General features: G+C 37.4%; 2 protein-coding genes across 3 annotated transcripts in view; both read right to left on the bottom strand.

Annotated features, from left to right (window-relative positions):
• Nucleotides 1–13666, bottom strand: part of LOC116300674 (transient receptor potential cation channel subfamily A member 1) — a 33070-nt gene extending 19404 nt beyond the window's left edge. Inside the window, exons 1-16 of one of the 2 annotated variants that reach the window (XM_031709586.2) lie at nt 13422–13666; nt 13277–13301; nt 11876–12079; nt 9656–9746; nt 9050–9225; nt 8130–8237; nt 7298–7406; nt 6819–6904; nt 6685–6732; nt 5955–6091; nt 5378–5426; nt 4614–4802; nt 1337–1423; nt 1096–1184; nt 771–935; nt 175–289 (exon numbers count right to left, since the gene is read on the bottom strand). In XM_031709586.2, the coding sequence (XP_031565446.2) occupies nt 175–289; nt 771–935; nt 1096–1184; nt 1337–1423; nt 4614–4802; nt 5378–5426; nt 5955–6091; nt 6685–6732; nt 6819–6904; nt 7298–7406; nt 8130–8237; nt 9050–9225; nt 9656–9746; nt 11876–12076 (1650 nt within the window). In that variant the 5' untranslated portion in view covers nt 12077–12079; nt 13277–13301; nt 13422–13666. Of the gene's footprint in view, nt 1–174; nt 290–770; nt 936–1095; nt 1185–1336; nt 1424–4613; nt 4803–5377; nt 5427–5954; nt 6092–6684; nt 6733–6818; nt 6905–7297; nt 7407–8129; nt 8238–9049; nt 9226–9655; nt 9747–11875; nt 12080–13276 lie in introns of both variants that reach the window. The other variant, XM_031709585.2, reaches the window with a different exon arrangement.
• A 1262-nt stretch (nt 13667–14928) lies between these two features.
• LOC148910901 (TLC domain-containing protein 4-A-like) lies at nt 14929–20828 on the bottom strand. The gene is made up of 7 exons (XM_089030878.1): nt 20650–20828; nt 18537–18708; nt 18042–18131; nt 17651–17709; nt 17077–17171; nt 16427–16500; nt 14929–16053 (listed from the first exon to the last, which is right to left on the bottom strand). Exons 1-7 carry the CDS (start codon nt 20729–20731, stop codon nt 15765–15767), a joined length of 861 nt encoding a protein of 286 aa, XP_088887004.1. The 5' UTR covers nt 20732–20828; the 3' UTR covers nt 14929–15764.
• Nucleotides 20829–21466: the final 638 nt, after the last annotated feature.

Raw genomic sequence — 21466 nt, 5'->3', positions numbered from 1 at the left:
AGTTAGCCCTGCCCTGTCTTAGATCAGCCCAGAGGTTGTTTCAGGGTTGGATCTGTGAGTTTACCATACCCTGACTTAGATCAGCCCAGAGGTTGTTTCAGGGCTTGATCTGTGAGTTAACCGTGCCTTGGCGTAGATCGACCCAGAGGTTGTGTCAGGGTTTGCGTCAAATACCTTGTTCTTGTCTAGATCGTTCAAGCACTTCGGATGAGCCTGCAACACCAGCTCCACGCATTTCAGGGATCCATTCCTTGCTGCATGATGTAATGGGTTTTGCTGTGACAAATCGCTAGTGGAAAATAAAAGCTATCAAACAAAAGTGACCATTCCCGGGTTGTCGGCAGGTGGGTGGTCGGTAGGTGGGTGGTCGGCCAGAAGGGTGGTTGGTTAGTGGATGGGTGGTAGGTGGGAGGTCAGTAGGTGAGAGGTCGGTAGGTGGGTGGTTGGTAGGTGGCTGGATGGTACGTCGGTGTTCAGTAGGTGGGAGGTCAGTAGGTGAGAGGTCGGTAGGTGGGTGGTTGGTTAGTGGATGGATGGTAGGTGGGAGATCAGTAGGTGGGAGGTCAGTAGGTGGGTAGGTGGTCGGTAGGTGGGTTGGATGTCAGGGGCTGCATAGTTGGTCGGCGGTAATCGGTTGATTGGATGTGGATGTCACAAAGGTGGAGGTGAACTTCGTAAAGTAACTCGTTCAGTTACTGGCCGGCGTTAGTTCCGCTCCCTTTTCATGTCGCTTGCTTACTGAAACCTATCAGTTAGATTCTCATTCTTACCCGTTTATCTCGGTTTCTGGTGCCAGCAGTTCAACCACCGATTCATTACCCTCGATGCAAGCGAGATGGAGGGCAGTACGCTTCTGTTTGTTTTTAGCGTTTAGAACGCGTTCATTCCTGTGCTCAACCTCAAGCATCAGTTGGACGATGTCAGAAAAACGGTCCCTGAAGAAGAGACAAAGAAGTTGCTTGAAACTCACTTACTAATCTACTTTTTTCTAGTTGACTCACCAATTCATTCATCCATGCATTTTCTCACACGCTGCACAATGGTGGATCATCACATCTTCACAGAATTTCACGCATATTTCTTAAATTTGCTTACTTTGCGGCCAAGTGAAGAGCGGTTTCGTCAGCTGTATCAGTCGTGACTTCAATAGAAGACGGATTGCAAGCGAGGAGTTGCATCGTATCCTTGTTAATGAAAAAAGAGAAGGTTAGTCGTATACGTAGACGTGAGGTGAGGTGAGAAGAGGACTGGTAATAAAGGACAGGACAGGACAGCACAAAAGAGGAGGAGAGGAGAGGAGAGGAGAGGAGAGGAGAGGAGAGAGCAGTTCATTAACCTTAAAGTTCCCTTGCTGTGTGGCGTAGTGTAACGGTGTTAATCCAAATACATCTTTCTCAGAAACCAGTGGAACCGCTTTTGGTTGCTGAAAAATAACGGAAGAAGATAACTTGATTTCTGATCCTTTAGAGTGCTCACACTAAATCCGTGAAACAAATACACCTTTTGCCGTTCATTAACAGAAAATGTACATTCATTTGTGCCAATAGTTGTATCAATAACGTGTAATGTACTTTCATCAACACCAAAAGTAACATCATTAGCGCGGATCAACTTTCAATAATTAAGGAATGGATCATAAGTAGCGTGCATCCATCGAGTTATGGATGCACGCGGGAGGTTGCTAAGCACGAAGAAAAGCGTAAGAGTTGCACGACGCGAAGCGGAGTGCAACTCTAGCTTTTTTGAGTGCTTAAGCAACCTCCCAAGTGCATCCATAACTCGATGGACGCACAGCTACTTATGATCCATTGCTTTTATAATATAGTCAAGTCAACAAACAAGAAATAAATACGAATTATAGACTGTATTTGTTGATCATGCCCTAAATTCTCCTTACGCACCTTGAGTGAATGAAAAGCACAAAGGCGCCAAAAACAGAAAAACAGTCGTTTTGAAAATGGCAGCTTTACACTGAAGACAGTTATGACTACAATAATGGCAAAAATTTAGCTTACAAGTGAATCAAAGATGTCCAAAACTACGGAGAAAGTGATTTTCAACTGTAAGAAGTACATTTCAAATGTTGACATATCTTAGTACAGTAATGCCCGAGAAAATCAGTGAAAAACAAAGTGGCTGTCTTTGTTGTTGTTGACGATGTTCAAGTTTGTTATCGTACAATGACTTAGCAATGGAAATAATCTCGTACACGGATCAAAACTAACTGACTGAACTGGATTAATTTTCTCTGGGTAGTACGCTTTGTCGGCTTTCCCTCCCATGTAGAGCTTCAGAAAGTACTTCACTGCAGTTGTGAAGCTGCGAAGTAGATGGTGAGCAAGATATTTATAGTTAATTACTTTGGAAATACTTTTGTTGAATAAATACACGATAACAATATTTTTGTATTTATTTAATCATTGCTTAAAATCCTTTGAATGTAGACACCGACCGATCGATTTGTGGTTTGCTTTGTCTTTTTGGAGTGACGCTCTGACACAATCTTGTCCAGCTCACTGTTTGAAAGTGATGCAAATCTTGACGTATTATTACTAGGCTGATCAAATGACAACTCTATACTAAATGTCGGAGATTGATGAGTATTTTCGCTAGTTTTTTTCAATCATTTTCAGTTATCTTTTCTAGATAAATTGTCAGCAAAAAGATACAAAAAGTTTTTTTTTTCGCCGAAGCTAAAAAAGCTGACGTGAGCGTGCAACCCATGGGCAAATGGTTCATGCTTTTCAACCAATCAGATCGCGCGGATTTACTTGACTATATTATAACGATAATTGAATACGCGTGTACATTCATAGGCATCAATGGACAATCAATAGCGCGTTTGTACATTCATATGCGCGAATTGTATTTTCTTGTGCGCGAAATTCAATTTCAATTAAACCAAAATGACAAACAATTGCATTTATGGACAATCATTTACCCAAAAGTGAAAATTCGTTAGTGCTATTAGCATAACCATTGACAATCTATAACGCGCTTGGACAATCATGAGGGTGAACGTTATATTCTATAGCGTGGTTCGACAAACATTTGCATGATTCGAATGAACAATAAGAGAAATAAAACAATCATTAGCGATTTTTAAAAAAAACTATTTTAGCCTTCAATTTCTTCGCCATTTATACATCGTGGTAAATACGTCTGCATATATCTGAACCACTGATCACATTTAGCGATAGTGATGGTTGCCACATTTCTCTGGAACCCTTCCATTAGCAACTGCTTTCTGTAGTGACCTAGAGCAATCCCTTGTCGTCTTGCCTTAGCCCGATAGTTCGTATGTTGTTGGATCTCTGGACGGCTGATGTCGGCTTTCATTTGCTGCTTTAAGTGAGCTAATTGCTATTCTCCTAGGCAGCCTCCATCCTGGGTTTTTTATATGTTTTAAAGTGATTAAAAAAATCGCTAATGATTGTTTTATTTCTCTTATTGTTTATTCGAATCATGCAAATGTTTGTCGAACCACGCTATAGAATATAACGTTCACCCTCATGATTGTCCAAGCGCGTTATAGATTGTCAATGGTTATGCTAATAGCACTAATGAATTTTCACTTTTGGGTAAATGATTGTCCATAAATGCAATTGTTTGTCATTTTGGTTTAATTGAAATTGAATTTCGCGCACAAGAAAATACAATTCGCGCATATGAATGTACAAACGCGCTATTGATTGTCCATTGATGCCTATGAATGTACACGCATATTCAATTATCGTTATTGAAAGTTGATCCGCGCTAATGATGTTACTTTTGGTGTTGATGAAAGTACATTACACGTTATTGATACAACTATTGGCACACATGAATGTACATTTTCTGTTAATGAACAGCAAAAGGTGTACTAATTTTTAGCACTAAATAATGATAATTAGACAATAGAAAACAAAGGATTCTGTATGAAATAGTACTAATTAATGTTCACGGTTTTAGTGCGTGCACTCTACATTAGCCTTATTTAATTAAGAGCAAATCATTTGCAAAAGTCCACAGTAATATAAAGAATCGAGAGAGCATAAATAAGAGAGGGAAACTTCTTAATAACGCGTGCACCATGTAAATTCACAGTTGGGCTATTATTGTTTTGAATACTAAAAACGAAACGGAAAAAGCGCGCGTGCGCAAGTTGATGACGCACAGGAGTAATGTAAGGCGAAATTTGGGAAGCACGGGTGGGGTAGCGGTGTGAGCTCTCGCCTCTCATCAATGCGACCCGAGTTCGAGTCCCGCCGGGTTCGGTGTTGTATATGAGTAGAGTTGTTTGTTGGTTCTCTCCTGTGCTTCGAGGGTTTTCCGGGTTCTCCGGTTTTCCTCCCTCCGCAAAAATCAACTCCTAAATTCCAATTCGATCATGGAATGACGGGCCACAGGTTTGTTAGCCACTGGCTATTAAGTACTACCCTCGTGAAAAAAGGACCATTTTTTTTTAAACTTCATCCATGGCGCGCGCGTTATTAAGAAAATTCCCTCTCTTATTCATGCTCTCTTGAAAGAATCTACAACTTGTACAACACCATGCATTGTTATAAAATTCCACAGACTTCAAAGTCAACCAAAATGGCGGCTAACACTTCATATGCAACAGGAATATGTACCTTTAACAAAATAACCAAGGTTGTACTGTATCCAACTGCAGCATGAAGACAGGATTTAAGGTTCGAATCCTTTAACGCTATATCTGCAGCTTTCTCCAGAAGGATTTGGACTGATGATGTGCAACCATTGGCTGATGCTAACAACAATGGCGTGTGACAGTTAAAGTCACGTGGGTCCACAGCAGAACCCTAAAAGACATGATAAGAAAGATTTTTTTGGGCCTTTTCTTACACGACAGCCATGTTGGATGGATGGCTATATTTATGTCCGGACAGGCATTCAAATTTTATTGAACCCTGAAACAAGCTCTGGGCTGATCTAAAACAGGGCACGGCTAACTCACAGATCGAATCCTGAAACAGTCACTGTGCTGATCTAAGTCAGGAAACGACTAACTCAGATCGAACCCTGAAACAAGCTCTGGGCTGATCTAAGTCAGGGCATGGTTAACTTACAGATTTAGCCCTGGAGCAGCCTCTGGGCTGATCTAAGTCAGGGCACGGTTAACTCACAGATCTAGCCCTGGAGGAGCCCCTGGGCTGATCTATGTCAAGACACGTTTAACTCACAGATCTAGCCCTGGAACAACCTCTGGGCTGATCGGGTTGGGCTAATAGTGTGACGGTCTTATGTGCATCTTAGCGTGAGGAGAGATGATGATCGATGATTCAAGAATGAATGAAACGTAGCTAAAAGTGGGAAACACAACGCTCAAGCTGAAAAGGGTCTATTTTTGATAACTTTTTAAAATAGGTTTGCTCACCTTCTCGATGAGAAATTTAATGATCTCGGAGTGATTTCCCAAAGCGGCCCTGAATAAGAATAGCAACACTTCTGAATCAAAATAGCAAAGCTCCACACCTTTTCAAGATTGGTTTAGGTGACCCATCCATTGACCCCGCAAAACCGGGCTTGACTCAGTTGAAGTCTATGTTTTTACCAGAGTCACGTGGTTTCACGAAATGTGGCACAACATGATGCGTAAAGCCTGGTTGTCACTAGTGAAGCAAACCGACGCAACTTCATATTCTCACTATTAAAAGAGGTGACGCAAGCGCAAGAGAACGCAAGATTTTATTTTTTAGTTAGCTTGCGCTTGTGTTCGTGTTTATGCTTGCGTCGGCTTGCCTTGCTAATGAGAACCAGGTTTGATAAACCCCTTGCAGTTGGCCAGAATGCAGCTCAATCTGGGATCTTGGAATCCCTTCGTCTTGTCCCCCAGATCGTCCTGCATTGGCGCCACATGCAAGGGGTCTATAGAGAATTTGATAGAGCAGACTAGCATTCAAATTGTACGTAAATCCCTTTTATTTTGTAAGAAAGAGCGCTATCCTGCCCACCTATGTAATGGTGTCATCCCTTGAGCTTCCACTAGTTCCATTGTCATAATCGTCGGGTCATTATTTACAATGGCTTTGACAATGTCGAGATAGCCACGACTACACGCCAGATGTAATGGTGTGCATTCGTCCTCAACCTGGTTAAAACATGTGAGATAAAATCTATCAATAAAATCCCTTGAGATGTAAATAACAATGAGACAGCCGCCATGTTGGTTGATGGTGTCATTAGCTCCTCTAACAAGATAATCTAATGCAGAATACCTTGTTATCGTCAACCAACAAGGCGGCTATCACCCAATATGAACCCCAAGAATGGTATTACAATATTAGAAGTGCACTGGACCAACTATCGTACTTTGCATGTCGGTGAACCGAGGTGATTAAGGCAACAGACCTCTTTACCTTGTGCGTAATGTTTTCCCATTACAGACCACGTGTCATTCCCTAGAGTATCATTTCTTTGTTTAACGATTGTGCATAAAAGGTCACATGAATATGGATTCCACTCAAACCAAGAATATTATTCTCAAGAGAATGACACTAGGGTCTGTAATAGGAAAAATATTGTGCCACGACGAATAAGGTCTATTTGTAAATCTAAGTATAATAACATAAGACTTAGTCTCCTAAGCAGCCGTTATTAGTGTCGTCACGCAACGCTCAATCACTTAGGGAAGTTAGCGTTGCGTGACGCTGCGTAGGATACTATGTAAGACTACACACGCACCCTTTTTTGTCGAGGACAAGCTCCTTGCCGAAGGCACATTTCAACAACCTACGCAATGAAACACGTTAGTTAGAATAGCTTTGTCAAGTCATTACTACAATTGAATCGTTATAAACGATGTAACGCATGCGTACCTGCAGATCACCGCTTTCCACAGCATAGTGCAGTATATTTGATCCCATTTCGTCGACGTCGTGAAAAAGCAGTTTTTTATCTTGGGCTTTAAAAGGATTTTGTTTGAGTAAATACTCTGCTTGGCTCAAGATAACGTAGTATAAGTGTGTGCGCATTCTCTCGCTTCTAGAGCAAAGATTAGGGGGCTTTCATTTATAGCGCTTAGGGGGGGGGGGGTGGAGGGGGAGGGGGGGGGGGGCAAAATCACATGGAAAGCTTTGTAAATATAACCCTACATGGGAGAGGCAACAATTGCAAACCCCTCCCCTCTCATCAACCGTCAATGGTTCTCAACCTCCCTCAATATGTGATAACCACTTTCTCAAAATAACGTAACTCCGCTACAATTCTGCCGTTAATGAATGTAAGACCGTTTATGCCAATAAAGTAATCATCTCCCAATCAAAGAGAACCCTCCTTGAGTACGTATCTTACTCACCAATATCCAAGAAGTATTTGACTGTATTCTGTGAGCCTTTAGACACAGCAAGCGCAAAAGGTGTTAAGAGATACCCAGCCTTGTCACTGATACTTGCTCCGTGGGCGACCTGTCAGAAAGAATAAACGAATAAATAAGAAAAAGTAAAAAACTCATCATCTTTAATTACAACCGCAAGTATCGCAGTGGCGCAGCTCAACGGGGTTGAACTAAACGCATGCGATAAACACGCATGGCCAAAGGTAGTGCGCTTGTGTAATTTATGGTAAGAGCAATTAGAAGTGCCGCGCACAAAGCATGTTAACATGAACTATTAACTAGGTTCATTATCCACTGAGTTGACTTGAGAAGAATGACTATGACCAGCTGGTAGGAAACACGTATGCGCATTTTCATAACCTTGGTAGATCAATGTGCTTATAAGCCTTTACACAATATTTTCAGAATTGATTCTTCAGATAGTGAATAGTTGATTGTGAAAATATTTCGTCATTTGAGTGTCGGATCTTTAAGATTCGAAGGTTTATATTTCCAATATGTTAATGAGTATGACGTAAAACTCAACGAACTTGGCTATATTTGGGGATGCGCGATTTTTGGAGTGAATATTGTGCTAGCCATGCATCCCCTTATATTTCCTTTTTAAGAGTAAAGGGAAAAAAAGGAAATAAAAAATAGGAAAAAAATAGGGAAAAAAATAGGAAAAAAATAACACTAAAAAACAAACAGAAGGCAACACATTAAAAATGATGGTAAAAATAAAAGGATCCTTTCAAAAAAAGAAACTTCCATTAACGGCTTTAACGTTCAGGGCTGTCAATCATTTCCTTACCAACATGACCGCGATGCCTTTGTGGTCCAACTGAGCCGCAATATGGAGCGGTGTCATTCCATTCTGTCCAGCGGTGCCGACATGGCAACCGGAACACTGGAGCAAAAGCTGGAATAGAGAAATGGAAGAAAGCATAGTACACTGGTTCGACACTACTTTATGAATCGGAAACCGGAATATTTATCGGGGTTTTTCTTCTTTAAAATTGTGGCTGGCGACTTTCATTTTCGCGCATCGCACATTGCGCTTCTCTGCAGGAGGCAATCCTTAGGAAATAAAGAAACCACGTAAACCTCATATACCCTGATGTATCGCTGCGTATTCATTACTTAGAGTCATTTGTTTTGCGGTGGATCAATTTGTAGTCTGGCGTTTCTATATACATCAATAAAGTGAGCCACCGTTGGTCAACACATACAGTCAATTCAAAAAACGTTGTCGTCGACCGGGTCAAGCCTACGCGACTGGACCGAAAGGAACTCTGGGTAAAAATCACTCAAGCGGTTAAATATTCGTTCTGAATTAATTGTTCCCGCTAGTAATAAGATAATAATGGCGAGAAACAATCCATCAAATGCATGTCTTCGGGTTTAGGGAAAGAAAAACAAAGTAGTTATGATTTAGTTCACAATCCCGAAAATATGAAGGCATTAAAAAAAGTCTCCTTCAACACTTCCCGCTCGCCTACGAAGGTTCGTGCTGTAAACCAGGCATAACTAGTCAGATATACTTATGGAGTCAAGTCGGCTTCAATGATTGCTACCCAGAGTTCCTTTCGGTCCAAACGCGTAGGCTTGAGTTGGTCGACGACAACATTTTTTGAATTGACTGTATTTGAGACACCTAGTAGGGAATACCGCGGATGTGGTCTGGCTTGTAATTTCGTATTATGCGATGATTATATTTAATAACTGTAATACTTTGACTATATCTTCACTTCCTGTCCCAACAGCGATGTGTAGAGGTGTGTCGCCATGACGATCAGGTAGATTGACGTCAGCCCCTGCGAGAAGTACAACTTGTACCACGGATGGAACTCGGCTGAGAATGGCGTTGTGAAGAGGTGATTTTCCATGGTGATCAAGCTTATTTACTTCTGTACAAAAAGTTATTTAATAGGATTAAATAACTAATAGGAAAGAGAGGTTGAGAATGCTGTTGGAAGTACATGCCCTACTGTAGTAAGCAGGCGCGCCGACTGTGCTACACTTGTTAAGAGATCTCTTTAGCTTGGGTGTACGAAGGGCCTTTCCAACTTGTTTCCCGCCAATTTTAGCGAACCAAAAATAGGTCACTGATTTATGCTCTTTATCAACGCATGAAAATGTAGCTCGCGCTAAAGAAATGCACGCTGTTGGTCGAGTCTTCGACTCGTTTTTTGCCCACCTGCTTAGCTCGTGACTCGCCGAAGAAGTCGGCCTAGAGCAAATGTAATCAGAGATATCTCTATTTTGTCTACTCGTTTAGCAGGAAGAGAAAAGCAAGTGCTCATAGCTTTGTGTGTATCTTGTGTATCTATATCCTACCTGCTCCTCTTGACAGAAGTCTCTTGACTTCGTTCTCATCCCCTGATAACGCTGCCAAGTGAACTGAGTTTTGGAAGCTGAGATTTTCTAACTGGCAGAATACAATATAAACTGTATTTCAGTATATAGATCTTAGAGATACGATAGACCTTTCGGCTTACATTGGACGTAATGTTTTCCTAATTCAGACCACCGTGTCATCGAGGCCCCGTCCACACGTATCCGGAAATTTTTGTATCCGCAAATTATTATTTTTGTATCCGCAAATTATTATTTTTGTATCCGCAAATTATTATTTTGTTTGCGTCCACACGCAGCGTTTTCGAATCGTTTCCACCGTCCACACGTATCCGTTTTCGTAAAATTTGCGGATACGGATACAAAAATTTGCGGACGCAACCCGTATCCGCAAAAAAAATAAAAATTAAAAAAAATGCGGATACAAAAATTTCCGGATACGTGTGGACGGGGCCTCAGTTGTGTCGATATTCATGTGTCTTCTCATGCGCAACCATCGAACAAAGAAATGATACTCTAGGGAATGACATGTGGTCTAAAATAGGAAAGCATTGCGCCCAAAATATAAATGAGACGAAAAAGAAAAAGGAAGAAGAAAAAACAGAGCAAGGTCAAGGACAAGGGCAAGGACAAGGACAAGGACAACATATAAAGAGATAAAAGAAAAACAATTCAATTTAAGCAAGGTGCTGCACCTGCCATACTAATTAGGAAGTACATCGTGGTCGGATAGTTATAATGACACGCATTCTGATTGGTTAATTTAAATAAGCCAATTGAAAGCAAATTTCGCCCCGGGTTTTTACGACCAGAAAGTGGACGAGGTAGGTCTAACACGAAACATTACCTCGAAAAGACGATGCAAAGTTCTATGGTAATCACTTACGTATCATTAAGTCGCTCAAGGCAACAATTAAACTGTTAAAGATCGTTAAAGACAGTAAAAATTGGTGAGAGCCGAACGCACCGCGCTTACAGACAAAATATCCTAAGGCTGTATGAGTCGTCATAGCAACGGGTTTCATGAGTTGAAATTGAATCCGAATATAAAATATATAGAAGGGTCATAATAATGATAATATATAGTGATTTATATACAGAGCTAAATCTATAAATATTGTAAAGCGCTGGTCAAATATAAACTAAGAAAGCAAATTACTACATAGTCACTAATAGTGACTAAGATTACGGCCACTAAAAATAGTTTCGAATTCGAGTTCGAGTACACCTCTTAAAGAACGGACACTTTTCTTTTAGAAAAGTAACTTAGCTCTTTATGGGTTTCCTGTGGTTTGTAGTTGCCTTTGATCGCGGTTTACGTGAGAGAAGCTTTGATCAGATCCGCGCGCTGTAAATCGATAGGCGATTAAATTCAAATTAATGACCGTCGGTGCGGACACTGATCAAATGTAGACAGCCTATAAAAATCCGCATTAACTACGTGCTACGTCCTATCACAGGTTCGACAGACTTTCAGACAACCTATGGGGGTTCTTGTTCGTTACCAGGCAACGGGAATCCCGCCGAGAAACCATCAGAAATGCCTTAAAATGTATAATTATTGCTCAGACATCATAATGACCAAAATAAATTGCTTCCGTTTTCCACCTCGTTTACCCTTCCAACTTTCATCACTGCCCCTTTAATTTATCTTGAATTTTTCTTATCTGAAACGACTTCTGGGGTAAAAAATCAGTTTGAAGTTTGTTATTCGAGATAAGGGATCCTGTGTTTGCGTTGAGGCTAACACCGCCTTCGAATTACTGCGCGCGAAATTTATCATTTCTGTTCACAAACAATTAAAATCTTTTACAACATTTCTTTATGGAAAAGCATGCTTTATTCTCTAACAAAGGCCCAGAAAATTGCCTAATGCTATAAGTTAAGTCTTAGAGCGATAACGAAGCCAAAACCCGCAAGAATAAAAACTAGTTTTATATAACAACATATGGAGGTTGTACCTAAAGAAAAGATCGTTTCAAAACATTCTTTAAACGTCCTAAAATTGGGCGTGTGTATTGTTCTGAAGGAAGCTTAAAAAGCTTAAAGCCTAACGGATGTTTCAAATTGTAGTTTTGAAGTAAATGATTATCAAAGTCTTTTCAGAGTATAATTCAACTCTGCCAAAATAAGCGACAATTTTTTTCGAAGAGAAAAAGTTTTTAGAAAATATCATAAAATGTTTACAAAATTGATACTTACCCTTGATATTCCACCAAAACTTTTCCTAATTGATACGCTCTTATACTGAACAGCCGGAATATCATCCAGTGAAGATGAACAGAAAAAAGAGTCACTGCTGTTTGTACTGTAGGTTCTCCATCTCGGGAAAGTTGGACTATCGGGGTACTCACTGGCAAAAGACACCATCTTCGAGTTTGTTTTACTCCTTGAACGTGACATCTTCTATTTTTTTGCGGGTTTGAAGAAAGACGTTTAAAAGAAAAAAAATTATTTGCAGACAAAATACACGTGTTGCGCACGTTCGATTCCCGAACAGTTTTGATTACGAATTCCGCCCCATTTAAATTACATATTTTCCTTTCTTGAATTTTTTTTCTCCGTCAATATGCTATTTTTAATCAAACTTCCTTTTCATCTGCAAGTTTGATTAAATTGAATATGTAGAAAATTAAGAGAAAAAACATGCAAAACGTTGACAAGGCAATTTGAAAATGAGAAGGTTATGACGTCCTTGAAACTACTTATTGTCAAATTTGAATATTTTGGTTTTTGAATTATTTTTCTACCCAATACGTTTACGAGTAGCTATAGCTAAACTCTTCAACTCTTAAATGAATACTCAATTTTTTACTGTAGTCGACGCTATAAAAAACTAAAAACCCCGAGACTTATCTGTAGCTTAGCTTAGAATACGTTTGATCCATGGTTATTACTGAGCACATAAAATGTTTCCTTAATTTTGCCCTTTTTAACACGTCGTGTGCTTAAGTTTGAGAAGGGAGATGAAAAATCAACATTTTAATAAGCTTTTTTAGCCGTTACAGCTGGTTGATAATTAGCCGAAGGAAACGAGAGAAGATAATACATCTAGTCTGTTCAATTTGTGAGCTATCACATTATCTCATGTACACTCCTCTTGAAACGAAAAAAATCATTTCAGTAAAAGAAATAATACGCGCTATGGATTTGGCAAGTGTCCATTTGATGTTGCTCTTTTTTTTGTATTCTCGTTACGACCATTTCCATTGTATATTTTACAAATAACTAGCGGCCCAAACAAGCTCAAAAGTACCCAGGAAAGATCAATTACCCAAGCGTTCCCTTCCCCATTCTGGTTTTTCATATTTCTTTTCCCGAAAATTTGAATACCTGATAGAAATTAAGAAAACTTTGAATCCATGACCACAGATGAAGCTAATTTTAACCTTTTAGTGTTGCTGCTTCAGTAAAACATATAAAAATTCTTTGAAGTATTTACGGTAATGTGTTAGCTGTTCTCAACCTCTCTGTGGTGTACGAGTAACAAAGAAAAACTATTTCACGTTAAAACAGAACATTCAAGTCAGCTTTCCCAAGTTTTTTTGTTTTTTTGTTTTTTGTTCAGACGTTCTCCACAAGGAAAAACCATATCGTACTTACCTTTGGAAGAGTTATGCTTGCAAAACTGTGTCAGTAGTGAGGATTCAGTTTCAGTCGATCATGAAAAACCAAGGAAAATTGTGGGTAAATAGGCTAATTAATTATTTAATTCATAAGATGGTATTCAAAGCTGTCAAGTACTTACGTTCAAAGGAGCAATGTTATCATACTACAGTTGTTAGCAAAACAAGGACAAAAAGTGCTCAAACATTCCTTCCAAATCCTTCTCTTTTTTCTCCCAGAACCGTGCAAATATCTATCTTTTGAATTCTTAATTGAAATCATTTACTAAAAACATTGTACAGTAAGTAGAGTAAGTATTGATTCTGAGGTATTTAGGGGTTACCACTGCCTAACCATTGAATTATAAATTTCCAAAATGGTTTCGTCTTTTGTTTTTAATTTTTTTTGATTAGAAAAAAAGCGCAATTGTGTAAATAGATGAATGAGAGCATAAATAGTTCTAAGTTTATCCGCGTCAAAGCCTAAGAATCAGCCAGCCGGCAGAAAACATTTTTTTTGTAATAAAAAAATTATAAAACAACAAACAAACATATTAATAATAATAATAATAATAATAATAATAATAATAATAACTTTATTTAAGTGTCAGGACTATTTACAAAAAAGAAGATAAATAAATGAATAAATAAATAGATAATAAATACTTAATATAATACAATAATAAGATTCTAATAAAATAATAAAATACTGAAATAGTACCACCTACGACCACCACAAACCACAACAACAAAGATAAAAATCACACACAAAAGGGAATAAAACTCTACTTTTGCAAAAAAAAGAGAGATTACACTAAGCTGTGCTTCGATGAAGTAGCCATATTTTCGTCACAACAGAATTGAGAAACTATATCGTTTAAAATAATTGATCGTAAGACTTTATGATTATTTTTTTATTTGTTGATTTATTTAAAAAAATAATTTTTTTCATTCATGTTCAACAAATTCCTGGTCTGCTTGCTCTTTTCCCTGATCACTCAACTAATACCTAGTGCTTATATCATTATCTCTCATCAATAAATACCCCATGAATACGATATGTTTTATGCTCGAGGTGAATAACGTGTATTCTTTTGCAATAATTACAACGATTAATACTTCCTATGGGGTGCAGTATCCCATTTAATAAAATTTTCATTTAACAGCTGGAGTTTTTATGACAAATGTGTCGAACATTAATACTAGTTTTGGTCACCTCATTTCTCGGGAAGCCTTGATCACGAAACCCACAGCCACCGCGAATAAAGGCGCGATTACACGGAGCAATTTTCTCTGCAACTTGTGTTGCAACGCCGTTGCGACACAAGTTGCAGAGAAAATTGCTCCGTGTAGCCTACACTACAGCGCAATTTGAAAAATGCCGTTGCCAGACAAGTTGCAGCAGTCCTTGCAGCGAAAAGTAGAATTCGTAGAATAGGTTCGTCGAACGGTCTGTCAAAACGATGAAAATATAGTAAATGTAATTGAGACAAGAAAGAAAAGAAGGAAGTAAGCTAGGAAGAAAAAGAAAGAAAGAAAGAAAGAGAGAGAGAGAGAGAGAGAGAGAGAGAGAGAGAGAGAGAGAGAGAGAGAGAGAGAGAGAGGCGAAGGAATAAATGAGGTATATGAGCACTCTGCAGTCAGGTCAAAAAGTTTTCCATTTCTATCGTTTAATAAGATCCATGTCATAACACGTATTTTCACACCAATCAGTTATAATAATTTTCGTTAAATAGTCAAAGAAGTTGCATCAACACATACATTTATCAATCAATCATCTTAGAAATGATCTAATAATTAAACAATAAAATATTACAATATTTATATATATTTAAAGGAGGACGTTTGTAATTTACGTGAATCCCGATTTGCTTGCGTTTTAACTTCTATTGATGGACAAGAAAGGGAAAAAAATTACGACCAACGTAATAGGACCTATTCACTGTTTTCATTGCTAGGAGCTGATCATGATAACAGTCGCGACATGGAAATCAGGCAATACACTTCTGTCAATCAAAAAAATAGAGAAGGTACGAGGGGAGTGTGAAAAGGTACATGGAAAATTATTGTAATGATTTCTTTGATTGACGGCAGTGTGTTGTCCGAATTCCATGACGCGACTGCTGTCTCAATCAACACTAGTAATAAAAACAGTGGTGAACCTCTGATAGCCAACCTTGGGTTTTTCCTGTATGATCAATTACTCCGCCTTTCTCCCTCACCACCACCCAAATCAATTTCAAGACATAGACTGGCCTACCCTCTCTCTTAAATTTTACTACAAAACAGTGCCAACACTCAAGAAACATGTAATGATTCATTTAAATAATCTAAGAAAAATTAGTCGAAAAATTGTTGCTTCAATTTTGGAAGTTCAAATATTTTTAAGAAATTGGTTGAACAATTGTTTCTGCAATTTTGGAAGTTTATAATATTTTAGGATAATTTTGATAATTCTTTGTTTTTAACAGTGTAATGTTTTTAATCTACGTTTTCTTTTTATGTGGTTTACTTAAAATTTTTATTCCTCCCCTAATCATTTTCCCCATCCAATACACATTCAACACGTCGAGCACCAAACTGGTCAAAATCCATAGTGTCTGGGCTATAACACCTAGCATTTCTCTCTCGGGCGTATCCCAGGCAATATAACACCTGTAGTAGTAGTATGGAATGACTATTACTCGCGCAAAGAAAAATGATATTACCATCAACCAGGCGTTGGCCAGAAAACTGCGAGAAGTGTGCGGTTGACCAATCACTGAATAATACCATCTACATATATAAGATAATTAATTATTATTATTATTATTATTTTAATAATTTAAGTAAGAAGTAGTAGTATTTTCTGGGTAGAAAAGAGGTGTAAATATATATACCACCTTAGAAAATGGAGCTAAAGTGTGACGTCTCCAATTTCCAAAATTTGAAAAAAAATTCCTAAACTTCTTATAAAATCCTCACCAGAATTCTAAAGTTCTTTAAAAACATTTTGTGACATTATCACTTCTTTACTCTATTTATGGTCACTGAATTCAGATTATAAATTTGTTATCAAACATTTATTAAGGTGTCAAGGTTAATTTAATAATTAATAATTGGATTATATGGAGGATAATGAAACAGGGCATATAATGTTAAAGATTACCTTTGGTTGACGAACACAGTAGACAACTCAGCCAGCTGTCGAAAGTTCGCAAAGAATGGCAAGATGCCAAATATCTAGTGAGAAAAATGAAAGAGATAGTGACAGAGCTTTTTAGCCATTCCAGACCATGTGTCATTCTCTTGAGTATTATGCATTTTTTAAAATTTATGCTTTAACAATGGGCTCATAACCATGAGTGGTTAACAAGGGTATGAATGAACCTCCCTTTTTCCTCCCATTTATTCGACATTACTTCAAATGTAAAATGGCAAAGATTAACCCCTTTTTCCCAAAGTCCTGGCGATGGCAAGCCTGATCAAGACAACATTAATGTTATGTAGGTTATGTTATGAAAAAATCTTACTACTAAGATTCTTGAAATGAGAAATATTATGCTTTTATGGAGACATGCCTGGAGCAGTTTCCATGCGTTATGTTTATCGTAAGATGATCGTGTTATCCTATCATATTCCAAGTTTGAAATAAAAACTGGTATTATGAACTTATTGACAGCTCTATGAGTCAATTTCCATTGTGATATTTTTATCATCATTTGATGTATATATGTAGATGATAAATATTGACATGTTGACATCCCCGCCTCAAAGGCCTGTGGGGCGGGATTTTCTAATATGGTAAAAAATACTTACGACAACAAATATATAGGCAGTCATTGCCATCAAATGATGTACAAGCATGAAGTTATCTCCAATCAATCGATAGTTGTACAAGATTATGAAAAAATCTGCAATAAAAAGACTTTACTTAAAATACTTAGTATGGGGTTTATCAGCTACAACACTTCGATTTGCAAAATATTCACAATCAAAACTTTTTTGCAAAGAAATTGCACCTCTTCGAAGCAAGGTATTCAGAATGATTACTATAATTATTATTGTCAAATTATTAATCATTAATTAGGCAAAACACAATAGATATCATTCACCCAGGAGAAGTCTGTAAATCAGATAGAGAATCGTCTGCATTGCCATTCAACATTAAAAAAGATTTCCTAAGTCAAACTCATGATCACTCAAATCTCAATTTTTTTAGTAGAACATGACATTTTATTCCACTATACATTTGATAAGTGATTTATATAAAATATTTGCGTCTGATCTGTTTCACTTTGCAGCATCTCGCCTCTTATTATTATGATAATAACTGATTTATAAAGATTATTAGTTGAAGGTAAAGAACAAGTGTTGAAGGTGAAGGACATACCTGCAGTTATGTATCCCATGGTAATGGAAATTCCTATCCTTACCAATGGTGCATCATTCCTGAAAGTGAAAATTCAAACTGTAAATATTATATAAAAGTCTTAATAATAATAATAATAATAATAATAATGATGATGATGATGATGATGATGATGATGATAATAATGGGATTAACAGTGGATTTCACAGAGTGGCTCTTCTTACGCTGGATTCCAATTGGAGAACCTGGAAAACCCTCGAAGCACAGGAGAGAACCAACAAGCAACTCTACTCATATAAGGCACAGAGCTCAGTGGGACTCGAACCCAGGGTTGCATTTGGTGAGAGGTGACAGCTCTCACTGCTACGCCACCCTTGCTTCTTTAATTAAAGGCAGGAGGTACAGTACTTACCATATGGGATTTGCATTTGTAGCAGCATCGAAGAATAAGCAGTAAAGTGAAATAAAGCCAACAATAATGGCATGAATATTAGAAGCAATCCTATAAGAATAATAATTATTTGTTTAGTGGATGTCTTTGCAGTGTCAGGTCATATGACCCTAAACCCTTTTTAAAGAGCAGTGGGGTCATAAAAAAAGATTCAGTATTAGTGAGAAGGTTGAGTTTCAGCTCATAACATGTGAAATAATATTCTAAATAGTAAATAAATCAAATACATAAAAAATGAAAACGAATTAAAAAAAGTATAATAGGAAATTGAAAATGAAAATGAAAATGAAAAATGGCACAGTAAGATAATAGACTATATTTCATAAGGATTTTTGAACGGAAAAATGTATGTATGTGTTGTGGTTGGAAAGACATAGTTTCTGCAATTTGTCTAATTTTGTTGGATTCTTAAGGACCTGATTAAGTCTGATTGATTATGCAGAGTACACAAACTACCTTGTTTCCCAGTCACATTTTTGAGACGGTGACAGGCTGCTATATGATTTAAAATATCTTGAAATCAATGGGCTTATAAAACAGGTTATGAATGAAAAGCTGATGAAGCTCCCAATTGCTGTGATGATGTATAACTTTGCATCGCTGAGTACTAGAGATATGGGCCATTTTTCTGAAAGAAAGAAAAAGGGATTACTTCAACTTCTTGCATTATATTTTGAGGCATTTTCACTCTACCTTATTACACCATCCACAGGAATTACAAATATCATCTTCTGTTACAGTATGAAGTAATTAATGCAGAATGAATGTAACTTATGCTTAGGTCAAACGTTGAACTTCTCAAGAGCCGAACCTAATTGAAAAAATGCATGACAAGGTAGTATTCTTTGATGTAATATACCCTTTTCGAGTTCCAAATTACTGCTGTGTTCCTTGATTACAGACTTATTTACTCAGGTTTAGCCTCGCATCAGTGTTTAAATATCCACAAATACCAATGGTAAAGTAAAGAATGCACGACTCCAACAATACAAACACTTTGAAATTCGATGGACCTTGACTGAAACATGTGAATATTCTACACAAAATCGAGGCTAAGCCTGAGTAAATGAGTCTGTGACCAAGGATTACAGCTGTAATTTGGAACTTGAAAAGGGTCTATTAGGTTTGGCTCAAGTGAAGTTTGACATTTGACCTGAGCCTTAACATTACTAGAATCTACAAACATTTGGGTAAGGGATGCACTAGTCAAAATATAATCTGAAACACTGGAGAGAAAATACTACCATATAATCATACTATAGTAATATCATTTCAAATGAGTGTAGTCCTTTCCACAAGGAAGCTGGGCAAATGGATCAACACCAACAATAATAATAATAATAAGCTTTATTGGGTAAACAGATAAAGCAAGGCTTTTTTCCAATCTGGCCCACTAATTATGGATTACAATAGAGTATCTTTAAATTCACCTATAAACATCTAAACATCTACAATTATGTACAATGCAAAATAGAGTACAAACACTAAATGTGTGCAATAGTTATCACTATTTAGCAGTAAACAGCACTAATTAAACAAAAGAAAACAATTAGCATAAAATAACATTATTTGGTGATATTTATGTTGCATACTTTGTGTGTTTGTACTCTATATTATAGTCTGTTTAGATTTACTTCAGTTGATGAATTTAAATTATCAAGAAAATGCTTTGTCTGAAAATGAAATGACTTAAGACTATTTTGGCTCAGTGAATTAGTGTGAAGACTATTCCAGACAGTACAAGCTAGAAAAGAGAAACAGCATTTGCCTGCATTAGTTCTCGCTTTTATTGGAAGAGTTAGTTTATAGTTTACAGCTCTAGTCCCGTACCAGCTGACTACCAGCTCAGCAGTGAATTTTGCTTCAGCCAATCACAGCACGTTTAGCTTTTTTGCTGACAGCCCTCATTCCCATACTATGGTAACCCAACTTTTGAGTATTTTTCTGTGCTTTTTTTTCTTTTGTTTCTTTTGTTTTTGTTTTTGCTTTTTTTGACTAAAATATTATATAGGTGCCTACAAGAAGCAGAAATATGGAAAAGAAGAATGAAAACAATTTCACTTTACTGCCAAATTTGCTTCATTCTTTTAAGCTCAAAAAATGCTTAAAGCTAGTCATTTTGCTTATATATGTTTTGTGCATCATGTTCACCACTCTGCTGGTAGGCAAGTTTGAAATAAGAAAGAAAGCATATAAAGAGACTGACAGATGTACAGACAGACAGACAGATTGACAACAGACAGACAGACAAACAATGGATGAATGGCCAGACAGATGGATGGACAGACAGATGGACAGAGAGTGAGAGAATGACTCTTCTGAATTCTTGATTAAAAACTAATTAATAAATAATAATGATTAATAATATTTTGAATCCAACCCTTTTCACACTTCAGATAATTTTTTTCTCTAGACCACATGCCACTCATTTTTTGAGCTTTATTCAAGTTAATAATCATATACATTATATCAAATCGCGGGAAAAACACGTTATGGGTTTAATATAAATTAATATGCAATCGTTAATTTTCCTTTGTTTATTCAAAACAAAATATTAAGTAAAACTTACCAGTTGTGGGTCTATAGACCGCCAGTAAGATCAAAGCGGTTGCCCAAATAAAAAAAAGAAAAGATAAAACGACTGGATGCATAGAAATTTTTTTATTATTTAGCGTAGTTATATCCCAAAAAACGTAAGCATTTATAGCGGATATATACTGAAACTGATACGCGACACCAATAGGCGACTTGCACTAAGAAATCACGTGACTTCTTGGATGGCAAACGCGCGCTATGTAAACAAACATCAAGATGGCCGCCGTCGCACCGGAAGGCGACAAAAACAGGTTAGTACAACCACTTAGACGTAACTTTTTAGCTTTTTTCTACCAAATATTGGTACCCATGGAGTCTTCAAGCATATTTTGCTTTTCGATTGGTCCGAAAGAAAAATTCTTACGCTAATTTTTTCACCAAATCCAAAGCCGCTTCCTGTTTGTTATCGCAACTTTTTTTCGTGGTCTTTGACCTGGGACTTGCTTTTAAAGGGTTTTCCCCTAGAAAACTTTAAAAACAATACACAGACCCATGAAATGTTAGTAAACATTTCCATTCCAAGGACGTATTTCATCGTTATTGATCTAATTCTTTAGCGAGCCGGCGAAAAAAGGGTCGCTTGACCTTACCAGGATGCCTGAACTGTCGTTTGGCGACGTAGAGTTATTTGCCAAAAAGACTGGCGGAGGTTCAACGAGTCTGAAAAAAGCCTACAAATTTTTTGCCGAAACAGGATATCTCCATGATTATAAAGGTGAGTTTTTTGGGGAATTAAAATGTACGAAAAAAACACGCTTTTAATTTTTTAATTTAAAAAACGGTTCAATGAT

The sequence above is a fragment of the Actinia tenebrosa genome, unplaced genomic scaffold (genome assembly GCF_029948245.1).
Source record: "Actinia tenebrosa isolate PJP-AT-01 unplaced genomic scaffold, QUT_ActTen_1.0 PGA_scaffold15__27_contigs__length_11533743, whole genome shotgun sequence".
NCBI classification, from domain to species: Eukaryota; Metazoa; Cnidaria; class Anthozoa; order Actiniaria; family Actiniidae; genus Actinia; species Actinia tenebrosa.
The sequence above is the reverse complement of the archived record's forward strand: the minus strand, read 5'-3'. Positions and strand labels throughout refer to the sequence as shown.